The sequence below is a fragment of the Chrysochloris asiatica genome, unplaced genomic scaffold (genome assembly GCF_000296735.1).
Source record: "Chrysochloris asiatica unplaced genomic scaffold, ChrAsi1.0 scaffold00038, whole genome shotgun sequence".
Lineage (NCBI taxonomy): Eukaryota > Metazoa > Chordata > Mammalia > Afrosoricida > Chrysochloridae > Chrysochloris > Chrysochloris asiatica.
The window spans coordinates 2,315,312-2,337,142 of NW_006408556.1; the positions used below are offsets into that span (position 1 = coordinate 2,315,312).

At 52.2% G+C, this 21,831-nt stretch overlaps 1 protein-coding gene across 2 annotated transcripts in view; it reads right to left on the reverse strand.

The window, feature by feature from the left end:
- Positions 1-5,232: 5,232 nt before the first annotated feature.
- GRM4 (glutamate receptor, metabotropic 4) overlaps positions 5,233-21,831 on the reverse strand; it is a 142,301-nt gene continuing 125,702 nt past the window's right edge. Inside the window, exons 9-11 of one of the 2 annotated variants that reach the window (XM_006860371.1) lie at positions 17,850-18,785; positions 10,911-11,157; positions 5,233-5,509 (exon numbers count right to left, since the gene is read on the reverse strand). In XM_006860371.1, the coding sequence (XP_006860433.1) occupies positions 5,460-5,509; positions 10,911-11,157; positions 17,850-18,785 (1,233 nt within the window). In that variant the 3' untranslated portion in view covers positions 5,233-5,459. The remainder of the gene's footprint in view (positions 5,510-10,910; positions 11,158-17,849; positions 18,786-21,831) is intronic. The other variant, XM_006860372.1, reaches the window with a different exon arrangement.

Genomic DNA, 21,831 nt, shown 5'->3' on the forward strand with positions numbered 1-21,831 from the left:
GTGTGGCTCAGGGTGCTATGACCAATCCCTGTGGAACTGAGCAGGGAGACGAAGGGCAGGCAGGAGGGAAGAAAGGCGCCCGAAGGGCCAGGGAGAGAACCTCAGTCTCCCATACTGTTCAGTGAGTAGATGGAAACCAGGCTGCAAGAGGGGCAGAAGGACCCCAATGAACATCAAAAAGAATGGCCCATGGCCCATGGCCCATAACTGACTGGGGAAAGGAGCCATACAAGCTCCTGAAATCTCCCTAGGACCCCTTGCTGGACTGTCTCCATCTTTGCCTCTTGCTCCAGGACATGTGGAGACAGGCTGTGAAAAATACAACATTGAATTTTAGAACTCAGAACATGCCCATCTGAGCTGGAAGAGACCTGAGACTTCTAGCTTGCCCAGTGCTTCCCCAGAGTCTTAAGAATTCCACAAAGGGATCCTTGTGCCCAGCTGGCCTGGTAGGTCAATAGCTTTCTATCAGTACAGGTAAAAACCTGACCAGTGTGGTCCCATTTCTGGGCTGAGTCTTGAATCTGAGGCAGGACAAGCTCTTGATCGGGCATTTGTGTTCCCTCTTAGCCTCATAAGCCTCAAGGTCTGGTGCCACACCTGTCTTGTTCACCACGACTGCGTACCTGGGGCCTGATCCATAGTAGGCTCTTAATACCTGTTAAATGAATAAGGAATAAGGAAGTGGAGCTGATAGGCTGACCAGTTCATCTTGGTTGTCCATAACTTTCCTGGTTTTAGCACTAAAGTCTGACTCCCCCACCCCGCCCCAAACCAAACCACTGCCATTGAGTCCGTTGTAGACCTGCCCATGGGGTTTCTGAGCCTGTGAATCTTTATGGAAGAAGACAGCCTCACCTTTCTCCCAGAACAGCTGGGGGGTTTGAATCACAGAACTTGCAGTTAGTAGTCTACTGCTTAACCTGCTGTACCATCAGGGCTCCTTTCCTGAGTCCTGTTGTTAGGAACCAACTCAATGGCACTCAACACTAGGACTTAGGAAAGGAGGCTGTAGTGATACAGTAGGTTAAACATTAGATTGCTAACTGCAAGCTCAGCGGTTCAAACCCCCCAGCTGCTCTGGGAGAAAGGTGAGGCTGTCTTCTTCCATAAAGATTCACAGGCTCAGAAACCCCATGGAGCAGGTCTACACTGTCCTATAGGATCATTCTGAGTCACAACTGACTCAATGGCAGTGATTTGGTTATGAAGGGACGTCAGACTCTTAGTGCTAAAACTAGGAAAGTTCTAGACAACCAAGATAAATTGGTCAGCGTGTCAGCTCCACTTCCTTATTCATTCATTCAAAATCCCTGGAAAACCTAGACCTGGACTCCTCCTTCCTAAATTCACCCTCTCCCAAAATTAATCACAATGTTAGACTTTTGATTTATGATTAGTTTTAGGCAGAGGTTCTCAAACAGACTGCTGGACCCCACTCCTGGAGCTTTTGAATCAGATCTAAGGTGGGGGCCATAATTTGTATTTATAATGAGTTCCCAAGTGTGTTGCTGATGATGATGATCTGAGGACCACACTTGGAGAAGCACTGGTTTAAAGAGGGCCCTGAAGCTGGAAAAGCTTGAAAACAACAGATTTACCTGGCCAAGGGTTCTCAATGGAACGGTGGCTGAATAGTAGAACTCCTTGGGGAGCTTTAAAACACACATCCAGCTCACTCACTGAGATTCAGGTCCAGTTGGTCTAGGGAGGGGACCAGGTATCTGCATTGTTTCAAAGTTCTGGTGTTGGTTTGAAAGTGAGCACTTCGTACAGTACAATGCCGACCACCCTTGAGGAGACTATGGTTCTGGGGGCTTTAACATCTCCCCTCTGTGCCTTCTGCTAGGAAGTTGGGTCCTGGGAGGAGGACAGGGAGCATAGAGCCTGACAGCACCCCTGGAGGCTCTTCTGCAGAGCCAAGGTCTCTGGGGGTCACTCACTCCCTACTCAGGGGCCCTGCAAAACACACTTCTTGCTGAAATATGAAATACCTGAAGCCACTGAACACCGGCCCACCTTTCCTCAGTGCCCCACAGGATCCCGGGGAGTTCATAATTCAGGCTGGAGATCTGAAAGAGCCACAGATCTTTCCCATCCAAGCACCAGCGCACATCTGAATCCCAAATGCCTAAACCGAGGTGATGGGCATAAACATACAATTGAGAGTGGCGTAGGGTCAGGCAGTGTTTCATTACGTTGTGCATAAATAAGGTCGTTAGGATGAGTCGGAACTGACCGGATGGCACCTAACAACAAACAAGGAGCCTACACACCTCTCCTCAGTATACTACCTCCACCTTTAGCTGCTTGGAATTCACAGCCCACCCAAGGAACCCACCCCCTTCCCGTCTTTGTACTGCACGACCATCAGCATTTCTGAGTTCAATTTGGCTCCCTGGGAGTTTTGTGTCTCCCCATTAGAGTCTCATTGTTGTTGTTAAGTGCTGTCAAGTCACTTCCAATTCATAGCAACCCTGTGTAGGGTTTCTGAGGATTGGCTGGTAGGTTGAATTGCTGGCCTTGTGGTTAACAGTCCAGGGCTTATCTTATACACAGTGTAGTTGTTGTTAAGTGCCGTCAAGTCGGTTCCAACCCATAGCAACCCTGTATAGGGTTTCCGAGGAGCAGCTGGTGAACTTGAACTGCCGACCTTGCGGTTCAAACTGACTTTGCATTCCAGAGCATTAAACCACAGCACCACACCAGGACTCCACGTACCAGGACACCTCCCTGAAAACAGGATCTAGATGCTCCCCTCCTCAGAGCCCTAGCAGGGCAGATAGATGAATTTTCGGGGATACCCGATGGGCCTAAACCCCATGAGCTTTCTGGGCTTTGACCTGCTCCCTCAGCCTCTCTCCTCCCACCCTCTGTGCAGAGACCTTGAAAGCTGACCTTGGTCTGCCTCCCTCCAGGGCAAGGGGAGCCTCCCACTACCCTCTGCTGAGAGCAGGGGGGCAGTACTCCCCTTGGAAAGGTGTTTCTTCCCCTTGGAAGACTAAAGAGTGCCTATACAAGATGCATTCACCCTCCACAATGGGGATTCCACAAATGTGAGGGGCACTTGGGAAAGTGTCAAATCTTTGGGATCCAAGCTTTAGACCTCAGAGCCTCAACCACCTCAAGAGGGGAGTGGACCCGAGATGGGGGCAAAGTAGCTAGGCTGGGGTGGGGGGAGGTGGGGCCTACTAGGGAGTCACCACGGGGGAGAGTGAATGGTACTTTGCCTTTCCACATTAGCCTGCATATCACACACACAGATACACACACACACACTGCTCTGGAAACTTCTCACAAATATCCTTGGTCAAACAACTAGTTTTGCCCAACTGGGGCTCTGGGAGGGGGCATCTATTCTGGTGGCAATCCGAAGCCACCTGCCCACGCAGGCTGCTGAGTGAGGGGCACTCCACTGCCTCCTCTCTCCTTACAGAGCACTATTGACCACATACCAGAAGCCATGCACTGCAGTCTTATATAGACCCTCGGGGAAGTAGATTTCCCAAGCAGATGTATTTCAGACCCTTGTCCCAACAGAAAGTAAGAGGGGGTTTCTCAGGGGCACTAACATCTGGCAGACGTAATGCTCCCAGCCTCTCTATAATATCCCACCACACACACACACACACACACACACACACACACACATGCACTCCTATCAGCCAGCATGGAGGTGGGCGGTGCTGGGCCTGGGGGCAGCACAGGCAGCTTGGGCTCCCCTTGCTGCAGCCGCATTGTGTCAAGGACTCTATAATTTCACCCTGGCAGAGCTCAGCCTCTCTGCCGTTCCCCCACCTCCCAACGTGCCAAGAAGCCAACTTGGAAAAACACAAGCTCACACACCATCCACCATCCTGAGGCAGGAGTTCTCACACTGTGTGTGTGATGTGGATTCATACCCACTTCAGCTAAACAGATAGGCACCCAGATGCTCACACAAGGCACATGTGCATATAGAGGTGCCAAAAGCAAAAACAGACACACAGCCAAAGCACTCACACACACACACAGGCCTAGGTGTGGACTTGGGGACTCAGCATGGTCAAAAACACACATGGACACATGCAGCACACACGGGAACAGCCACACATCCTCTCAGCACCTGGGACATGGAGACAAGGTAAGCAGGGAAGGTCCAGCAGTGGCTGCTGGCAGTTCAAAACCTGCTGCCACCAAGTCAATTTTAACTCTTAGAGACATTACAAAGGGTTTCAGGGCTGTAAATCTTTACGAGATCAAACAGCCTCATTTTTCTCCTGAGATAGGTTTGAACCCCCAGCCTTGAAGTTAGCAGCCCAATGCCTAACCCACGGTGCCACCAGGGCTCCTTAGGGGACCACTAGGTGCTGATTTCTGAAATCTGCAATGCCCCAGTCCCTTATCTGGAAGCCTGGCCCCCTCCCACCTGCTCAAGACCACACATCTCCAGTCAGTCATCCCCAGTCATGTCCCCAGGCCCCCAGCCCAGCATCTTCATCACCCAGCCCTCCTTCCCTCTAACACCTCAGGTTGAGTATATGGTCCCATTGACAGGGACCCTCAGGGGATAGGGAGCCAAGGTGCAAAACCATGTGTTTATTTTTATTAGAAATGTTCTTGGTATAAAAACAATCATGCGCTACACATTGTCATCAGTAACCATCACCAGACACCCAGGCACTGAACTCTGTGTCATCGGCAGGAGGGGCAGGCGGGCAGGCGGGCAGGACACATGGCAGACGGCGGGGGCAGGCGGGCAGGCTGCGGGCCACAGAGACACACACAGAGGCCACCAGGAGGACGCAGCACTTTGCAACACACTTGAGATTTGTTTTGGCTTTTTTTGTGTTTTGACTTTGTTTTTTGTTTTTCTCTCTTTTGAGACGAGTATGGTGGTGACTTGTGACAGGGAAGGTAAATGAAGACTGGGGGCGGGGACAGGACAGGGAGGAAAAACACAGGAAGAGGAGAGACCATTTGGAGCACAGGAGAAAAAGAGACCTGGGGTAGGAGAGGGGACAAGGAGGCAGGGACAAGAGCCAGAAAGAAAGGAGGAGGAACGGAGACCGAGAGCCCAGACAGACAGAGATACACGGAGATAAAAGAAGGTAATACAAAGAGATAAGAGGAAATAAAGGCAGGAGAGTGGCAGAAAGTCACCCATGGAACAGACGGGAACAGGGAGACAGAGGGAAGCCAGCACTGGGACCATAAACTTGAGTCAGAAGGGCAATGGTCCCAGACCAGGAGGGGAGGCTGGAGCTGCCCCAGCCCCTTGTTCTCCTCCTGCCACCCACCCGTTTGTCCAGGCTGCCCAGCAGTGATTGCCAGGAGCTCTGCTGTCCTCAGCACCAAGCCACATCCGTGAGCACCCACGGGCAGGCAGGACATCGGCGGGGCCCTTGGGCTTGACCCTGGCCCAATGCACCATCCACAAGGGTCTGGGGTCCTCCTGCTGCTCGGTTCCAGCGGCCTTGCTAGATTGCATGGTTGGTGTAGGTGACGTAGGTCTGTTTGGTGGCCAGTGCTGGAAAGAGACAAGGGGTACCCAGAAGTCAGGAGTGACTTTTTCAGAACCTCCTTCCTCATAGGCACTTCTGTGCACAAATACCTCCCATAGCTCCCCGACCTATGGCACCAAGTCCACACTCCTGGGCTGAGCAGACAATATCCCCCAAACCATGTGCCAGCACTCAGGGGCCCTCCAATCACTTTTGCTGCTGTTCCTCCCACCGCTGGAGCCCAACCATCTCTTCATCATACCTTTGCGTGTGCTGGGCTGGCTCCCTGAACCGTGAGACATTAGCCCTGGCCAGTGATAGGTCCACAGCTGGTAGTGATGTCTGTCAGCTCTTGGATAGCATGGGTGTCCACCCTCCACCCTTACCCCACTGGGTTCAGACTTCACGACAGCATAGTCAGGAGGTCAAATCTGATTTGACAAGTCCCTGGGGGGTACAAGAAGCTGATGAGCTTTGATTTGACTGCTAACCCAAAGTTGGAGGTTTGGGCACACCCAGAGGTACCTTGGAAGAAAGTTCTGGTGATCTACATCCCAAAAACCAGCCCTTGAAAAAAGCCTTTGGAGTAGTAATGTTCTGACAAATACAGGATCACCATGAGTTGGGGTCTACCCCACTACAACAGGTGATGGTCGTATCCTATTTAACAGATAAGGAACTGAGGCCAGAGAGATGAGGAACTTGGACTGGTCCTTGGTTCTGTCTCATGATCCCTTGCCATGTCCTCTCTCTGTTGGCTTTAGGGCCCTCTTAGGAAGTGGACGGGTCTTTCGGTGGCAAGAATGCTGCCTGGCAGAGCAGCTGGTCTTCTGGTACAGAAAAACTCATGATGCCCTTTGTTGTAAAGCTGCTCTGATGCATTTCGGATTTTGTCAGCTCTGAGAAGGGGACCCCACCTGCTGGGCCAGCCAGGGGCATTTGTGCTGGAGAAGAGGAAACTGGAGTAGTGTGTGGTGGGCCACAAATCATCTCCCACAACCCTCTCTCCTAGGTTTTATTGGGCACATAACAGCCAGATTAAGGATGACATTTCCCAGCCTTCCTTGCAGTTAAGTGTGGGCCCATGTGACTATGTTCTCACTAATGAAATGTCAGTGGAAGAACTGTGTGCAACTTCCTTCTCACTGCCCTGCTCCTCCTCCCTTTTCCCTTCCCTGGGCAGATCAGACATGGAGGTCAGTGGGTCTCAGCCCTCAGGACCAGGACAACCTTCTGGGAACTGATGGAGCAACAAGACAGAAGGAACATGTGTCGCTAGCTCCTGCTCACCCTCCATGTACTAGTATGACACCGAGTCAGACTTCTATTTCATTTGAGCTACTCTATTCTGGGGTCTCTTTGTCATGGCAGTGTAACCTGGAGCCAACTAATACAGGCAGGATTGCGGCGCCCGACCATCAGAGGACCATCCTGTGTGGGAAGACCCAAATTGGTGAGCAGAGGAGTACACCATGGAACCAATGGGGAGCCACAAGGGTCAGAGTCCATCTCAACTTAAGGAAGCTCTAAGTGTGGAATGAGCAGCATTATGTGGTAGTGAGCTCCCCATCAGCAGAAATATTCAAGCAGTGGCAGACACACAGCAACTTTCAGTTAGAAAGTTTAGCACCTTTCAAATAAAGCACCTTATAGTTTACAAAGAATTGCCATGTTCATTCTAAAATGAACAGTGTCCCTTCAGGGTGCTGGATGACCTAGGGGAGGCACAAGGGACAGGTCAATCCAAAAGGTAGCCTAGGTGCTAGGGTACACTTAAGAGAAAGGAGCTGGGCGGCTGGAGGCTGGGACATCTAGGGATGGCAAAAGGTTCTGGAAGGGAGGTGGAAAGACAAGTAGATAGCGTTCTAGAAGCAAGACTTCTGGTTGCAATCAAAGGTCTTAAAATCTCTCTGCAACCTTAGGCAAGTTCTTCTCTGCTGGGCCTCAGCTCCGCTGCCTGTAAGGCTAGAGGGGTGCCCCTTTCCCCCTAGACATCTTCTCCTGAGGGGATCCCCACCCACCCTATCTCCCACTGTCAGAGAAAGAGCCCAGCAGCTGCACTGAAACTCAACCGCAGGCAAGGCTGGTGAGAATCAATGCCCCAGGGCTCCATCACCTCCTGGGTGAACTGATCAAATTGCAGTTTCCAAACCTGTAAAACCTGTCAGTGGCTCAAGGCTCAGAGGTGAAGGAAAACCTCAGCAGCAGGAGCAGCAGCAAAATCTCCACTGACTCCAGGTAAATGAGAGCCTGAGGGGTAGCCAGCCAGGCTAGAGACCAGAGCTGCCTTCTCCAGTAAACTCAATTCATGGGCACCAGAATTAGAGTAGGGGAAAAAGTCCTTAACTCTCAACCACCAGCAGATCCCAGAGTCCTCAACACAGCCTCAATCTTATCCACATCATGGGAGCAGTGAGTCTACCTAGACCCCCACAAGCCTCAACTCCTTCATCTATAAAATGGGGTTGATAATAAATCCTGCAAAATGCTGGGCAAAGGGACAGGGCTGAAACAGCTACAACAACAAGGATACAATGGTGACAAAGATACTCCAGGGTGGGGCTCCGAGGGGGAGGGGCCCCTGAACTCTCCCACCCCATACCTGCCTGTTGCTGACAACATGCCTCACAGACCCCTGCTGCCGGTTTTCAGTCACCACTGCTTCAGATAACAATTAGCCAGGCAGCAGCAGGCACGAGCTGACAGCCCCCATTAGTCGCCCCAGTGTCTCTGAGCCCAATCTGCCTGCAATCGGCTCCTGAATTATTTATTCTGTTGTTTGTTTAAAGATACGTGGCCTGCCAGTGACAAGAGTGAAAAATGTCCCTGCTCCACAGGAGTGACACCTCCCAGCTCCTCCCATTCACACCTCCTCAGTCCTGCTGTCCCCAGAATTAATCACCTATATCCCACCTAGTGTCTCCGTGGCCCCTGTTGTCAACAAGCTGAGAGACAGTGGAGACAAGGGCGCTGGCCTTTGGCTTTTGCTGAGGGAAGAGGTAGCACTCATCCTCCCCTTCCAGAAGCAAGGACTGGGAATTTGGATCTCCCCTCTACATGCCTCTACACTCCTCCATGTATGGCAGAGGTCAGAACTGGACCCTGTCATAGAGGACTGGCTCAAAGCAAAGGCAGAGATGACAAATGTCAGCATGGCACTGTTAGAGTTCTCTGGGGAGGTCACTGCCCCTATTGTTCCCTCTGGCCTATCCCAGAACCATGAGGGTCACCCTCTGGGGCCAGAGTTAACTCAAGCTAGCTGCTCTCAGAGAGGGGCTGATGCCCACCAACTCTCAGAGGGGAGCTTATGACAGAGTCACCAGGACGTGTCAACCACTAGAAGGAGTGTGAGAAGCCAGACATACTGCTGCCATCTGAAACAGAGAGGCTATATGAAAGACACTGTGGTTGGGCAAAGGCCAGTCAGCCTACTCCCTTGCTGTGTGACCTCAGGAGTCACTCACCCTCTCTGGGCCACAGCTGGTGATCAACCCTAGAGCCCTTCCCAGGCCTCGCACAACTTCTCTGAAACTCACTCAACAGGACAGTTGGCTCTGGGAAGTGAAAAGTCCTGTTTGGGTGTAGGAAGGGCCTTCCCTCCTTTTCAGTTCATATTCCCTCTAGGGGAACAGTGTTGAGAATGGAAGGGAAGAGAAGATGCAGCACCTTGGGCCCCACGGCAGGGACCTAATAAGAGGTGACCGGCTCACTCTGACCCTTGCCTCCAGCCCAAACACACGAGGGTGGGAACGTCCCCTGTTTCTCCTGATCTCTTGGAAGATGACAGCAAGACCTTCACTATAGAGTCTTTGCTCTGGGCTTTCCTGCAGTCTAACCTAACTTTCTCTTCCTGTGGTTGAAAATGCTCACATCTGGCCTTTCCTCTATACTGGAGGGAGAGAACAGAATGCCCTCACCCACATTTAAAACTCTGGGTGAGGGAGTGTCTTCCCCCCTCCCCCCATTAACAGAGGTCCCCACCCCAAGACTGTTAGAGAGGGAGGAGGCAGGAAGCTGCTATTTAAGCAAGCCATCTGGGCCATTTACAGAATATTCAGGGAGGAAGCCAAAGCCTGCAGTGGGGCTGGGTGCCCATAGCGCTCCCTAGGTTCTAGAGAAGGACCCCACCCCATGCCATCTCTGAGCAGCTGGAAGTAAGGTTCATGAAGGCCCACCCCACAGGCTGCTGCCCTTGAGGCCTCATCCCAGGGTCGAGGCTTCTGGCTGAGAGGTCCATTAGCAGAGGTCAGGTCCTGCTCCTGCCACCTGCTGGCCATCTGACCTCTGAGTCCAAGCCTGCATCCTCTCACTGTATTAATTACTCATGATACAAGCACCCAACTGTCAAGGTTGCTGTGAGGATGAAAGTGGTACGAAGTAACTCTTCATACAGCAAGGCTCCAACAAAGGTTACCAACCATTACTTGTCCCCCGAGACTGTCTCAGGGTGTGTCTGTCTGTGTATGCAGACTTGTCCCTCATATCCCCTGTCCCTCTATGTCTTTGCTCAGAGGGTTGGTTCTGCTCCTTCCGATAAGCAGCCCTGGAGGGTTCTGTCCAGCTCAGGCCTGGGGTCTGCCCCTCAGATCCTGAAGCCCCCACCCCTGCCTTCCTCATCCCTTACAACTAGGACCCTCTCTAATGCCAAGGTGACTTCTGAAAGCCCCTCCAGATACCCCACATTTAGCTGGCCTGACTAAGGCCTGGGTCTCCATCTCTCAGGACCCAGCTAGCGGCAGCTGGATAAAGCCAAGCTGGGGTGTTACACTGCTCCGGCACCAGGGCCTCCCCCAGTGAGCAGTGGGACTCTCTAGAGGGGCTTAAGGGGGGCAGGCAGAGATGTGGGCCTCAAACTCACTGCCATCAAATCGATTTTGACTCATGATCAAAATGATTTTGATCCTATAGGACAGGGCACAAGTGCCCCATAGGATTTCCAAGGCTGTAAATCTCTATGGAAGCTAACTGGCTCATCGTTCTCCCACAGAGCAGCTGGTGAGTTTGAACTGTCAAAAGGTTAGCAGCTGATGCTTGACCACTGCACTACCAGTGGACCGCAGAGCTGACAAATTCTGGGATCTCACATCACCTTGCATCACCGCCTCCCAAAGTCTCACCCCACATGGGGCAGCGATCTCTGGAAGAGCGCGCTAAGGTGGCCTGGAAGTGAGGACCCTGAGGTTCCTTTCTCTAGGCTTCCAGGGCAGGGCAGACAGGGTGCTACCGGTGCCTCAAGGTTAGCCCTGAGCTCCCTCTGGACGCTCACCAGTGACCTCAGGGTTCTGTCACTGTTTCCCCTCTCCCTGGAAGGCAAGGCTAAGGGTGGAGCTCGGTCAGTCTGAGGCAGAGCGCTCAACTCAACAAGCTCCACTGAGGAGGCAGGGCCTGGGTGGGCCAGGAAGGAGAGGGGCGGGGCCAGGAGCATACCTGGGGCCTCGAGGTTCTCGCAGAGCTCAGACTTGGCCTCTCCGTTGGGCCGGAAGCTGCCCTTCTGTGTGAACTTGTTGGACATAGTGGCGGCGGTGACGACGGCTTTCAGGCTTCGCTTGCGCTTGGGCACGTTCTGCTCCGGGTGGAAGAGGATGATGTAGACCTTGGGCATGTAGAGCATCCCAAGGGACACTGAGGCGCTCAGACTCACAGAGACTGTCAGCGTTGTCGTCTGGATGTACAGCTGGGGGCGAACCGGGGACGATGTCAGAGCGGGCTCTGCCCCGGCCTCGCGGACCCTGACCCAATCCAGAGCCCAGCACCCACCCAAGGGCATTGACTGCACTGTACACCGCTGGTGTGGGCCAACAGCGAATGTGATGTCATGGTGACCTAGTGGACCTTTACACCAGAATTCATGAGGTCAGACCCTGGCTCCACCCCTTCTAGCTGTGTGATCTTGGACAAGTCACATTCTGATGCCACTGTTTCCCCGTGTATAATATTGGCGTGATAATTAAAGTACTTTCCTCCCAGAGCTGGTGTGAGGATTAAGATTTAGATAAAATATGGTAACTGTGTAACCGATGCCTGGTAAGTGCCATGGACGTATTTGTGATTGGTGGTGGTGGTGGTTATGTACCGTGGAGCCGATTCCAACTCATAGCAACCCTGAACAGCGTTTCCAAAGGTGTAAATCTTTACAGGAGCAGAAAGCCTCATCTTTCTCCAGCGGAATAGCTGGTAGATTCGAACTGCTGACCTTGCAGCTTGCAGCCCAATTCGTAACCACTACGCTATCAGAGCTCCTTGTGTTTGTGATTATGATACGTCATTTTTGGGAAGACATCCCCAAGAAGGGGCCCTTAGACCACAACTGACCTTTCTCAAGAAACTGTGCAGTGCTGGAAGTCAGTTGTCTTGGATTAGTCCCCTGTGGCTGTGTCATACAGCCTGTTGGACCTGGCCCCCCACTCAGTGACTGCCACCCCCAAAATGCCACCCCGTACTGAGCAGGCTGGTGCCATAGGAGCCACTGCGCCCAGCAGGATCCACAGTGGCAGCCCAGTAAAAGCTCATTTCACGCTCGCTCGCCAGTACTAACGGTGACAGATGTTTAGCAAAATGAAAGTCCATTAATCTGGATGTCGGATAATCCATTCTTCAATAGTGGGACCTTCCAGGAAAGACCCAATAATTCCCACCACCCCATCTGGGATTCCCTCCTGCCACCAGGTCTTTCCAGAGCTGAGCTGTCCTTTTGGCCTCCCTGGGTCAGTGAGGTGCCCTGGGGGACCCTAGGCTGTGACCCCTAAGTCTGAGTACTGGAGGACAGGAAATGTTCTGCCCCCATCCCACCCTGGTCTGCTGTTTCTGGGCCTTCTCCCACTAGGCTGGTGTCTGCCTAATGTGCCACCTCTTCTAAGAAGCCCCTGGCTTTCTCCCACCCTTCATGCCTGGCACCCAGCCTAACAATGGAGACATGGATCTGGGTTTGCTCCCTGAAGTCGCAGGGACCCTGAGGGAGGGGCCAAGTCTTCCCATTCTTATATTGCGCCCCATCTCCTGCCCCTATCCATAAATGCCTCCGTCATGGCCCTAGATCTAAAGGCCTTCACTTCTAATCACCTCTTCCCACGTTGAAAGAGGGCTGCAGAGGATAGCAACAGAGACAGATTGGAAGCTGTGTGCCCTGAGAACATGCTGACACTCTCTGGGCCTCAGTTCCTTCATCAGTATAATGGGATGATTGACACCTATCTTGCCCAAGCTATAAGGTTACCCCAAGCACAAACTGTGAATCCACATGGCACATGATTTAGTGGGAGAAGAGGCATGAAGCAGTCAGACAGTCAAGCTGTTCTCAAGCCCAATTAGCTGACAGGCCTTAAAACCCCACCTCCAGGCTAGAGTGATCCAGATCAAGCAGGGGGTCCATGGGGAGGGAGGCTGAGATAGTGATGAGGTGCTTTCATTTGCCACCAAACTGGAAAATATCACGAGTCCAGGGTAAATAGAGCCTGTTCTTCAGGGCTCTAACATCCTTCCAGACACAGACTCTCCTCATAACTTGCACCCAACACACTCTCATCCAGGGTCACAGAACTGCTCCCTACTGCCTGGACAGCAGGAAAGGGCCTGCTGAGCCAGGAGGAGGATGCTGGTCTCTCTCCTACCCCAGGATGTGGCCAGTATGGGGTTGGTGTGTCATAATGGACCTACAGGGAACTACAGTGATCCAGCCTTGTTATCTGAGTCTTCCCCATCAGATTGGGTGCTCCCTGGGGACAGGACTGTGTCTCCCTCATTACACTGGGGGTTCCCAGAGAGCCGGAGCTGCTTCTCTTCTCAGAGTGGGGGCTCCTGGGTATAAAAGTGATGTTTCCAGGTCAGATGCCTATTTTAGACCCTCTGCCCCCACCTTGTTAATGTGGGATGCAACTGGGTCCCTGTGGAGCTGTTGGGAGCAGAGTTAGAGGGCCCTTCTCTGGGCAGGACTAGCCCTGCAGTGAAGGCTGGGTATCTGGGTTCCAGATTCTATTCTGCCTTGACCCACTGTTCACACAGGGCTCACATGAGTGTGCAGAAGGCCCCACACACTTGACTGAATGCTCTTCTGCCACCATCTTGAAATTCTCAAGGATCGTTGATCAAGAGGCCTCACATTTTCATTCTGCACTGGGCCCTGCAAATTCCGTAGCCAACCCAGAGCACACACACTATTGTGGGTGCTCATTCTAGTTTTTGTTGTTGCTGTTTGTCATCCAAGAAGCCCTTTCTGCAAATAAAAATTGAAGGAGGGATGTCAACAGTTCAAACTTAAGCAAAGTTGCTCTGGAGAACTCCTGTCTGCTAGGGCCTCTTCCGCCCAGCATGGGTCCTGGGTATTTTTCTAGCCAGCCCAGACTGTTCGAGGGGCATAGCTTCTGGGACTCTAGTATCCTTACTATGGAAGGCAGAGGGAAAACTAAGGAATCACGGTCAGTGCATGATGCCCATGTGCTCCTCGGGTGCCAACTACATAGGGGTGAAGACTCCTGGGGATGGCCAGCCCTGTGCACAGAAGTGGGGTTGCCCATCCCCAGTTTCTTTTCTTGTTCCTGGGTCTGGTATTCCTACCTCACCACTGAGGCCTGCCTCAGGTTAGGGCATTGTTTCTGGAGCTCCCATGCACATTGTCACCAAGAGGCGGTAACCCATTAGCCTTTATCAGAAAAGTAATGGTCCTATAGAAATGGTAGGCATCCCTGAAGGGACAGGACCCAGATATAAAGGGGATGCTTAAAGGAAAGCATAGTGAAAATGGCCTGAAGTATAGGACTTCACCTTCTCTCCCATTCACCCATCTCTCAGCTCGGTGGTGCTCAAATCCTACCATTCTCGTTTACCTCTTTGGTCAGAATCCTGCATTAAGGATTCTTACTAATCACACGTTCCCCAAAGGGAAACAGATTGTCAGAACTGGGTGTGATGGGGGCGGGTGGAAGCTCAGAAAGGAGCAGCTGTAGATTATTAATTTCTCTGTAGGGATAGGGTGGGAAGGGGCACTGCCTGCTTTGTGCCTCCACCCAGGCCAACCCTACGGGGGTATTGGGATCCTTCAAATCCATACAGACCAGATAATGAACTTCTCCCATACCTGGCCAGCCTCCCGGACACATCCTGCCCAAGGCTGGCTGAGTAGTAACCCCACACAGTGGAGAGACCCGCTCTAGACGGCTCAGGATAATGCCACATTGCTGCGGTGTTAAGCCCTGGAAATCCTGGCTAATGCTGGGAAATCCATCCGCCTGCTCACCAGAGCGGCGCAGACAGCTTCACTCTGCGACAGCACCTGCCCCCCGGGGACGTGCTCAGCTGCACATCTGCACACACATTTGGCCACACATGCATATCTGCTCATACACGCCTATATACACACGCACACTCACCGCTGGTTCAGACATACCCAGGCTGACATACCTAGGCTCACACACACACACACACACACATACCCCTCTTCATGCACACTCATGTACATCTGCACACAGACCTGGGCACACACATGCACCAGCACATATTAACACCTACCCTCCCATCTGCACACACACCTGTGCACACACACACTCCTGGGCTTACACATGCAATCTGCACACTCATCATATGCCAGCAGCCCTTGGTTCACACACCAACTCATCCCCACTCAATCTGCAGGCGTGCACACATACTATGAGGAGGCTTGAAAAAGTTCATGGAAAAAATGGAATTGAAAGATAATGGAGATTTTCCATGAACCTTTTAAAGATCCCTTGTACACACACACATCCCTCCCACCCATCACTGAACATGTGTATGCTCAAACAGACACATACATGCATGTCCATACACACACACAAATTCCCACAGCCACCCACTCCAGCCTGCGGCTCCCACTGGGGCTGTTTGTAGCATGTCATGGCACAGGTCCAACCCCTAGAACTGCCCAGGGCTACCCCAGCCTCAAAAACACCTGCTGGTCTGAACCGGCAGGGACTTCAAGGTTCACTTGTCCAGTCTCTGCTCGTCCCAGGTCACATGGTCAGTCTGGGACAAAGGGGAGTCTTAACATCACACATGGCCAACAGTAAGGCCCACTTGATCCGTGGCCTGGGGCAAGTCCCTGCCTCTCTCAGAAGATAGCATCTTGAAGGCTCTTTTCAGGTTGAGAGGGCCCTCCTACAAAGGGAGAAATTAGGGATGGTAGGTCAATCTGGAAAGATAGGGTTGGCAGAAGGGGCTGGGGTGGAGGACTGGGTCCCATCATTGGAGGACTGAGGGTCCAATACTTGGGTCTGCCAGGGATCCCACTGGGAGCAGAGGGCTAGCAGGCAATAGAGGGAATTATGGGAAGGCAGAGCAAGGAGGCGTAGACACCATGCTTTCTGCCTTCCAGCTGTGCATCTCTACACCATGAGGAAGGGCCTCCTGGCATTACTGAGGGTACTTCCTCAAGTTGCCAGCATCCTGGGGTGTGGCGTGGCCTCCTCCACTGGCTCTGTGGACCTATGGGCACTAAGGAGCATGAAGACTGGGCACAGGGTCTAGTATTTCACCCTAGTATGCAGGATGGTAGTATCTCCTGGGGCCAGGCCTGATCTTGGACCTCAGACTCTTCCCTGCCAGCCCCCAAGTCTGTTTTATTGAGCCCCCAGCCCACATGACCACCATTGGCAAATATGTGACAGACTTCCCTGGTCCAAGACCAAGGGATTTGGAGTGAAGGACAGGACTCCTGCCTTGAGGAACTGTTGGAAAAGAGGTGGGCACCTACCAAAGAAGGCCCAGGGCAGGTAAGGTGTACCAGAGCTGCAGGGGACAATGTGGACTGGAGAGTGGGGGGTAGGGATGGAGGGACAGGAAGGGATGCTCTTGATATAGAGTCAGGGTCAAATTCATTTGGGCCACCTACTGGCTGTGTGACCTTGTGCAAGTCATTCCACCTCTCTGTGCCGCCTTGTCCTCTTCTGTAAATGGGGAGAGTTATCCCTACCAGGCTGCTGTGGGGCCTAGTGGTCATTAGGTAGAATATGTGGCACTTGGTGGGCAGCCTCACTGAATGCTAATCCTCCTTAGAGCTCCACCCAGGCTCATAGCTTTCAATGCCATCCGTATGTCAATTCCTCCTACAACAACATCGCTAGCCCGGACCTTGCCCCTGAACTCCAGCCTCAGCCAATTTTCAACCACTGACTGGACAGTGCCCCTTGGATGTGCAATGGGCACCCCACAAAGGACCTTCTGACCTCATGCCCACCAGGGCTCCACCTTCTGATGCTCAGATCACAGACCATGGAGTCCTCCTTGACTCTTCTTTGTCTCCCACCCTCATGGAATCCATCAGAAATCCTGCAAGCTCCACCTCCAAACACAACGGAATCTATCACTTCTCACCATCTGCTGTCACTGCCCTGGTCCTGGCTGCCATCACCTTTTGTCTAGGTTATTACAGTGACTTCTAAGCTGCTTCTGCCCTTGCCTCCTTAATGCTCCACTCAGGACCCAGAGTGGCTCCCTTCTCACTTACAATAAAAGCAGTATCCTTCCCACAGCCTCCCCAGCCCTACACCACCTGCCCAGTTACCTCTCTGGCCCCGTTCCCCACCCTCCTCTGTTTCCTCAGCTCCAACCTCCTACAGTCAGATATGGAACCTAGACCAGGAGCTGGTGTCTTCAGTCCAAAGTGACATCCCTGTTCCAGGCCTCTGACTTTCAGATTAAAGCCTCCCAGTTGTCCAAGCAGTGCTGGTGTAGGAATGTGGGGTAGGCAGGATGGCCTGGCAGAGCCAGTAGGAAGTGGTCCCTCTGCAGCTTCCAGCCAAAGAAGGGGAGACCCTCCAGTGGCACTGCCAGACCCCAGGCTCCTGGGTTTGGGGGCAGATTAGGTTTGGAGAGAGCAAGACCCCAGAGAGAGCAGTGGACACAGAGGAAGAAGAAAGGAGGGAGCAGACAGAAGATGGGGGCCCAGTAGGAAGAGAGATAAGAGAAAGGATAGTCTACAAAAGAAGGAAGAATGAAGAAGGGTGCAGGGGAATAAAGAGGAGAGAGGACATAACGATAAAAGGGAGGAAAAAGAGAAAATTGGAAAGAAAAAATGGGGCGGAGAGGAAGAGGCAGAGAGAAAAGGGAGGAAGAGGAGGATAGAAAGATGGAAGGGAAGAAGTAGGAAAGAAGAAGAGAAAAGGGGAAAGAGATGAGACAGAAAAAGGGGAAGAGAGAGAAAAGTGGGAGGAAAATACAGGGGGGCCCAGGATCCAGAGGAAAAACCACATGACGAAGAGAGAAGGCAGAAAGAGGTGTGACAGACATCTCTGGGCAGGGTGAGAGGCCAGGGTGTGTGCAGGAGGCTGCCCCCTGCTCACTGCTCCCTACGGAGTACTCGCCCTCGCCCACCACCCACCCCTGGCTTCCACTCCTCACCTTGTCTGCTGACTGTGAGGTGCCAAAGAAGATGGGGATGAAGGCAAGCCAGACGATGCAGGTGGTGTACATGGTGAAGCCAATGGGTTTGGCCTCGTTGAAGGTCTCGGGCACACCACGTGTCTTGATGGCGTACACGGTGCACGTGACCATGAGCAGCATGCTGTAGCCCAGCAGACAGATGAGCGACAGGTCCGAGATGTCACACTTGAGCACACCCCGGGCGAAGCGGGGGTCGAGCGTCCGCTGGTCCTGAAAGTCCACCACTGAGTGGGAGGGGTCCACCACAAACCACACACAGATGCCCAGCAGCTGCAGGGAGATGAGGCTGAAGGTGATGGCCAGCTGCGATGCGGGGCTGATGAAGCGCGGGGCGCTGACCGACCGCTTGCCCTGCTCAAAGATGCGGTAGATGCGATTGGTCTTGGTAAGAAGGGCGGCATAGCTGATGCTCATACCCAGCCCCAGGAAGATCCGGCGCAGCGAGCAGGTGCCCAGGTCGGGCTCGGCGATCATGAGGAAGGTGGTGGCATAGCACAGGAAGATGCCTGCCAGCAGCACGTAGCTCAGCTCTCGACCCGAGGCCTTGACAATGGGCGTGTCGTTGTAACGCACGAAGGTGACCACCACGAAGAGTGTGGCAGCAATGCCAATCACTGCCAGGAAGAGAGGCAGCACGGCCCAGGGCGAGTCCCATTCGAGCTTGATGATGGGGATGGGGCGGCAGCCCGTGCGGTTTTCTGTGGGCCGCATGTCGTAGGGGCACGTCTTGCAGGTGTAGCGGTCCACCTGGTACTGGTAGCCTGTGCAGGGCTCACAGTGCCAGCAGCAGGGCATGCCCTTCACTGTCTTCTTCCGCTCGCCTGGCTGGCAGGGCAGACTGCAGATGGAGCGGGGCAGCTGCTGCCCACTCCCCGGCCAGTGCATCCGCTCTATCTGGCAACGACAGCACCATGGCCAGCCTCAGGACACACGGCCCAGTGCCCTAGATCCTCCCACTGGGTGGCACCCAACACCCCCACCCCGGAATCACCCAGTTTGTTGGCTAAAAATCTAACTGGGCCCCACCAAAACTTGCTTGAATCCGACAGTTGGAGCCAAACAGGCTTCCAATACATGATTCAGACACCAATGACCCAAGGGGAATCCCAACCTCCTCCAACACAAGCCTCAGAGCCCAGCAATGACAACGCAGAGTCATGCTCAGTATCAGCAGCTGAGCAGGGGGCACTGAGACGTCCCGACTGCCAGCTGCTAAAGCTATGCTACTCACAGTGGTCCCCAACAGCAGCATCAACAAATGCTCAGGAGCTTGTCGGAAACGCAAAATCTGACCCCACCCCAGACCTCCATACGGACTCAGAATCTGCGTTTTTAACAAGATCTTCGCCCTCTAGGTGACCTGTGTACACACTGAAGTGAAAGAAGTGGTATTGTATGGAACGGCTTGGCCAAGGCGCCTCCTCCAAGCAGCAGGGGGATTTGGGTTCAGCAAAGAGTGAAGAGCAAAAGTTTAGCCAGAGGACACTTAATGTGTGCCCCTTGCTGTGAGATGTCACTCTAATTGATTTCCGACTCATAGCAACGGTAGGTATTACAGTGTGAAACTACCCCATAGAGTTTCCTAGGCTGTAATCTAGAAGCAGATAGCCACATCATTCTCCCATGGAGCCGCTGATAGGTTCAAACCACCAACCTTTCACTTAGCACCTGAGTACTTAACTGTTGTACTACCAGTGTTCCGTAATGAGGGCCTAGGGGTTAGTATTTCTTTATAACTTGATTCAAATTAGTGCTATCAGAGCTCGGAGTCTCTGAAGACACACATAGCAAAAGAGGCACAGGAGCGTTGTAACTTCCTACTGAACATGTTCTAGTATTCTGGAAAGTAAGTGAGAGGCCTGGAAAAGCTTCAGACACTGGGCAACAGTTTGACTCAAAAAATCTGCTTTGAATAAGCTCCTAGAGAGCAGCTTGGGGTCATGTTTGGGTTGGGTGTGAGTCGCTCACTTCTAGAAAAAATATAGCTGAGTGGTTCAGGATGTGAGGAGGTTACCAAAACTGAGGGAAAAGATGGGATGGGGCAGGGAATCCAAAGATGGCCTCAAGGTATAGTTTGGTGGTTGGTTACATGCAGTAGAGTGAGTTCCAACACACAGTGACCCTGCATAGGGTTTCTGAGGCTATAAATGTTTATGGGAACAGAGAGCCTCATCTTTCTCCCACGGAATGGCTGGTAGTTTTGAACTGCTGATCTTGAAGTTAACAGCCTGACTCATAACCACTACACTACCAGAGCTCAAGGTATGATGGGAAGAACACCTCAAAGAAGGATGTCCTGTGGCTCTAGCTAAGACAGGGCGGTGCATTTCTCTGAAAGCCTAAGGGTACAACAATGTTCAGAGCAACCATCTTGCAAGAATGATGAGGCAGGAAAACACCTGCGCACTGGAGCTGTGAGACTGCAGGGAGAAATATGTTTCCCTAGAGGACACAGGGTGATGTGAATGGGAAGCCATTTCCTGGATGGAAAAGTCATTGGCTCCAACGGAAATGGAATCTCTGGGTGATGCAAACAGTTAACATGCTAGACTGCTAACCAAAAGGTTCAAGTTCACCCAGAGGAATCTCCGAAGAAAGGCTTGGCAATCTACTTGCGAAAAATCAGCCACTGAAAGTCTTGTGGAGTCCACTTCTACTCTGACACACATGGGGTCGCCCTGAGTTGGAATTCACTCAATGGCAACTTTTTTCTTTTCACTGACTTCCAGATCAACTAAACACAGTTCTATTGATCACAATAGATCTTAGGTCCCTGCTAACTAACCGTGTGCTCTTGAGCAAATGCCTTGATGCCTTTGAACCTTTGTCTCCACATCTGATCCAATGATGGTAAACATAAAACCACCTGGTTCTGTTAGTCAGGGGGACTTCCATTTAGAAGTCATATGAGAATATTTTTATACAATTGCTCTGCAATAATTTATAGATTCTGGATTCAACAATATGCCTACTCATAGCACCTTCACAGACAGGATTGAACCAAACTGGCTCATTCTTCCAAATTCAGCGTTCATGAGAATTTTCTAGAACATAACTACAGTGGATAAGGAGATTCCACTGAACTTCTCCAGAATGTTAGCTTCAGGAGAACAAGGACTTTGTGTATTTCCTGTGTTACTGCTGAGTGTGCAGCCCCTAGAACAGGACTGGTGGCGCCCTAGGATAAGCACTGGATTGCTAACCTCAAGGTCAACTGTTCAAATCCTCCAGCCACTCCGCAGGAGAAAGATGAGGCTTTCTGCTCCTATAAAGACAGACAGCCTCAGAAACCCTATCTAGGGTCTCTATGAGTAGGACTGACTTGATGGCAGTGCAAACGAGCGAACAGGTTGGCATGTGAGAGATATAAGTGTCCAAAATCGATGAAGGAGTGGCTGTGTCCAAGTGGTGAAGTCCAAGGCACTGGCATGAGAGACACACACACACACACACACACACACATATCCAGTTTTAGACTCAGGAGGAGGATGAGGTGAGGCCTTCTTCTTGGGCTTAGCCTTGCCTGCTCTATGCCTTCCACGGTGACGCCCAGGCTGAGCCACTCAAGGTGAAAATGGGGAAAGTGTGGCAGATAGGTAAGGCCCAGTTTCTCCTCACCTTCTCCCATCATCTCAACCCTGCCAAACCCTGCTAGGGAGGGGCTAACAGGGTACCAAGGATGGGCGAAGGGGCCATGAAAAGGGTTTTCTGGGTGGAGATGCCTTGTATAACTGGGGAGGGCACTCTCAGGAGCCCACCTACACAACTATCCCTGCATTCAGTTACCACATCTGTAAAATGGATTGTCATCTCATAATGTCACATGCTTACAAGAGTGGTAGGTACATAACAAATGTTCTATAAGTGGCGTTGTTAAGTGCTGTTGAGTCGGTTCCAACTCATAGTGACCCTGTCTGTATAGGGTTTCCCAGGAGCAGCT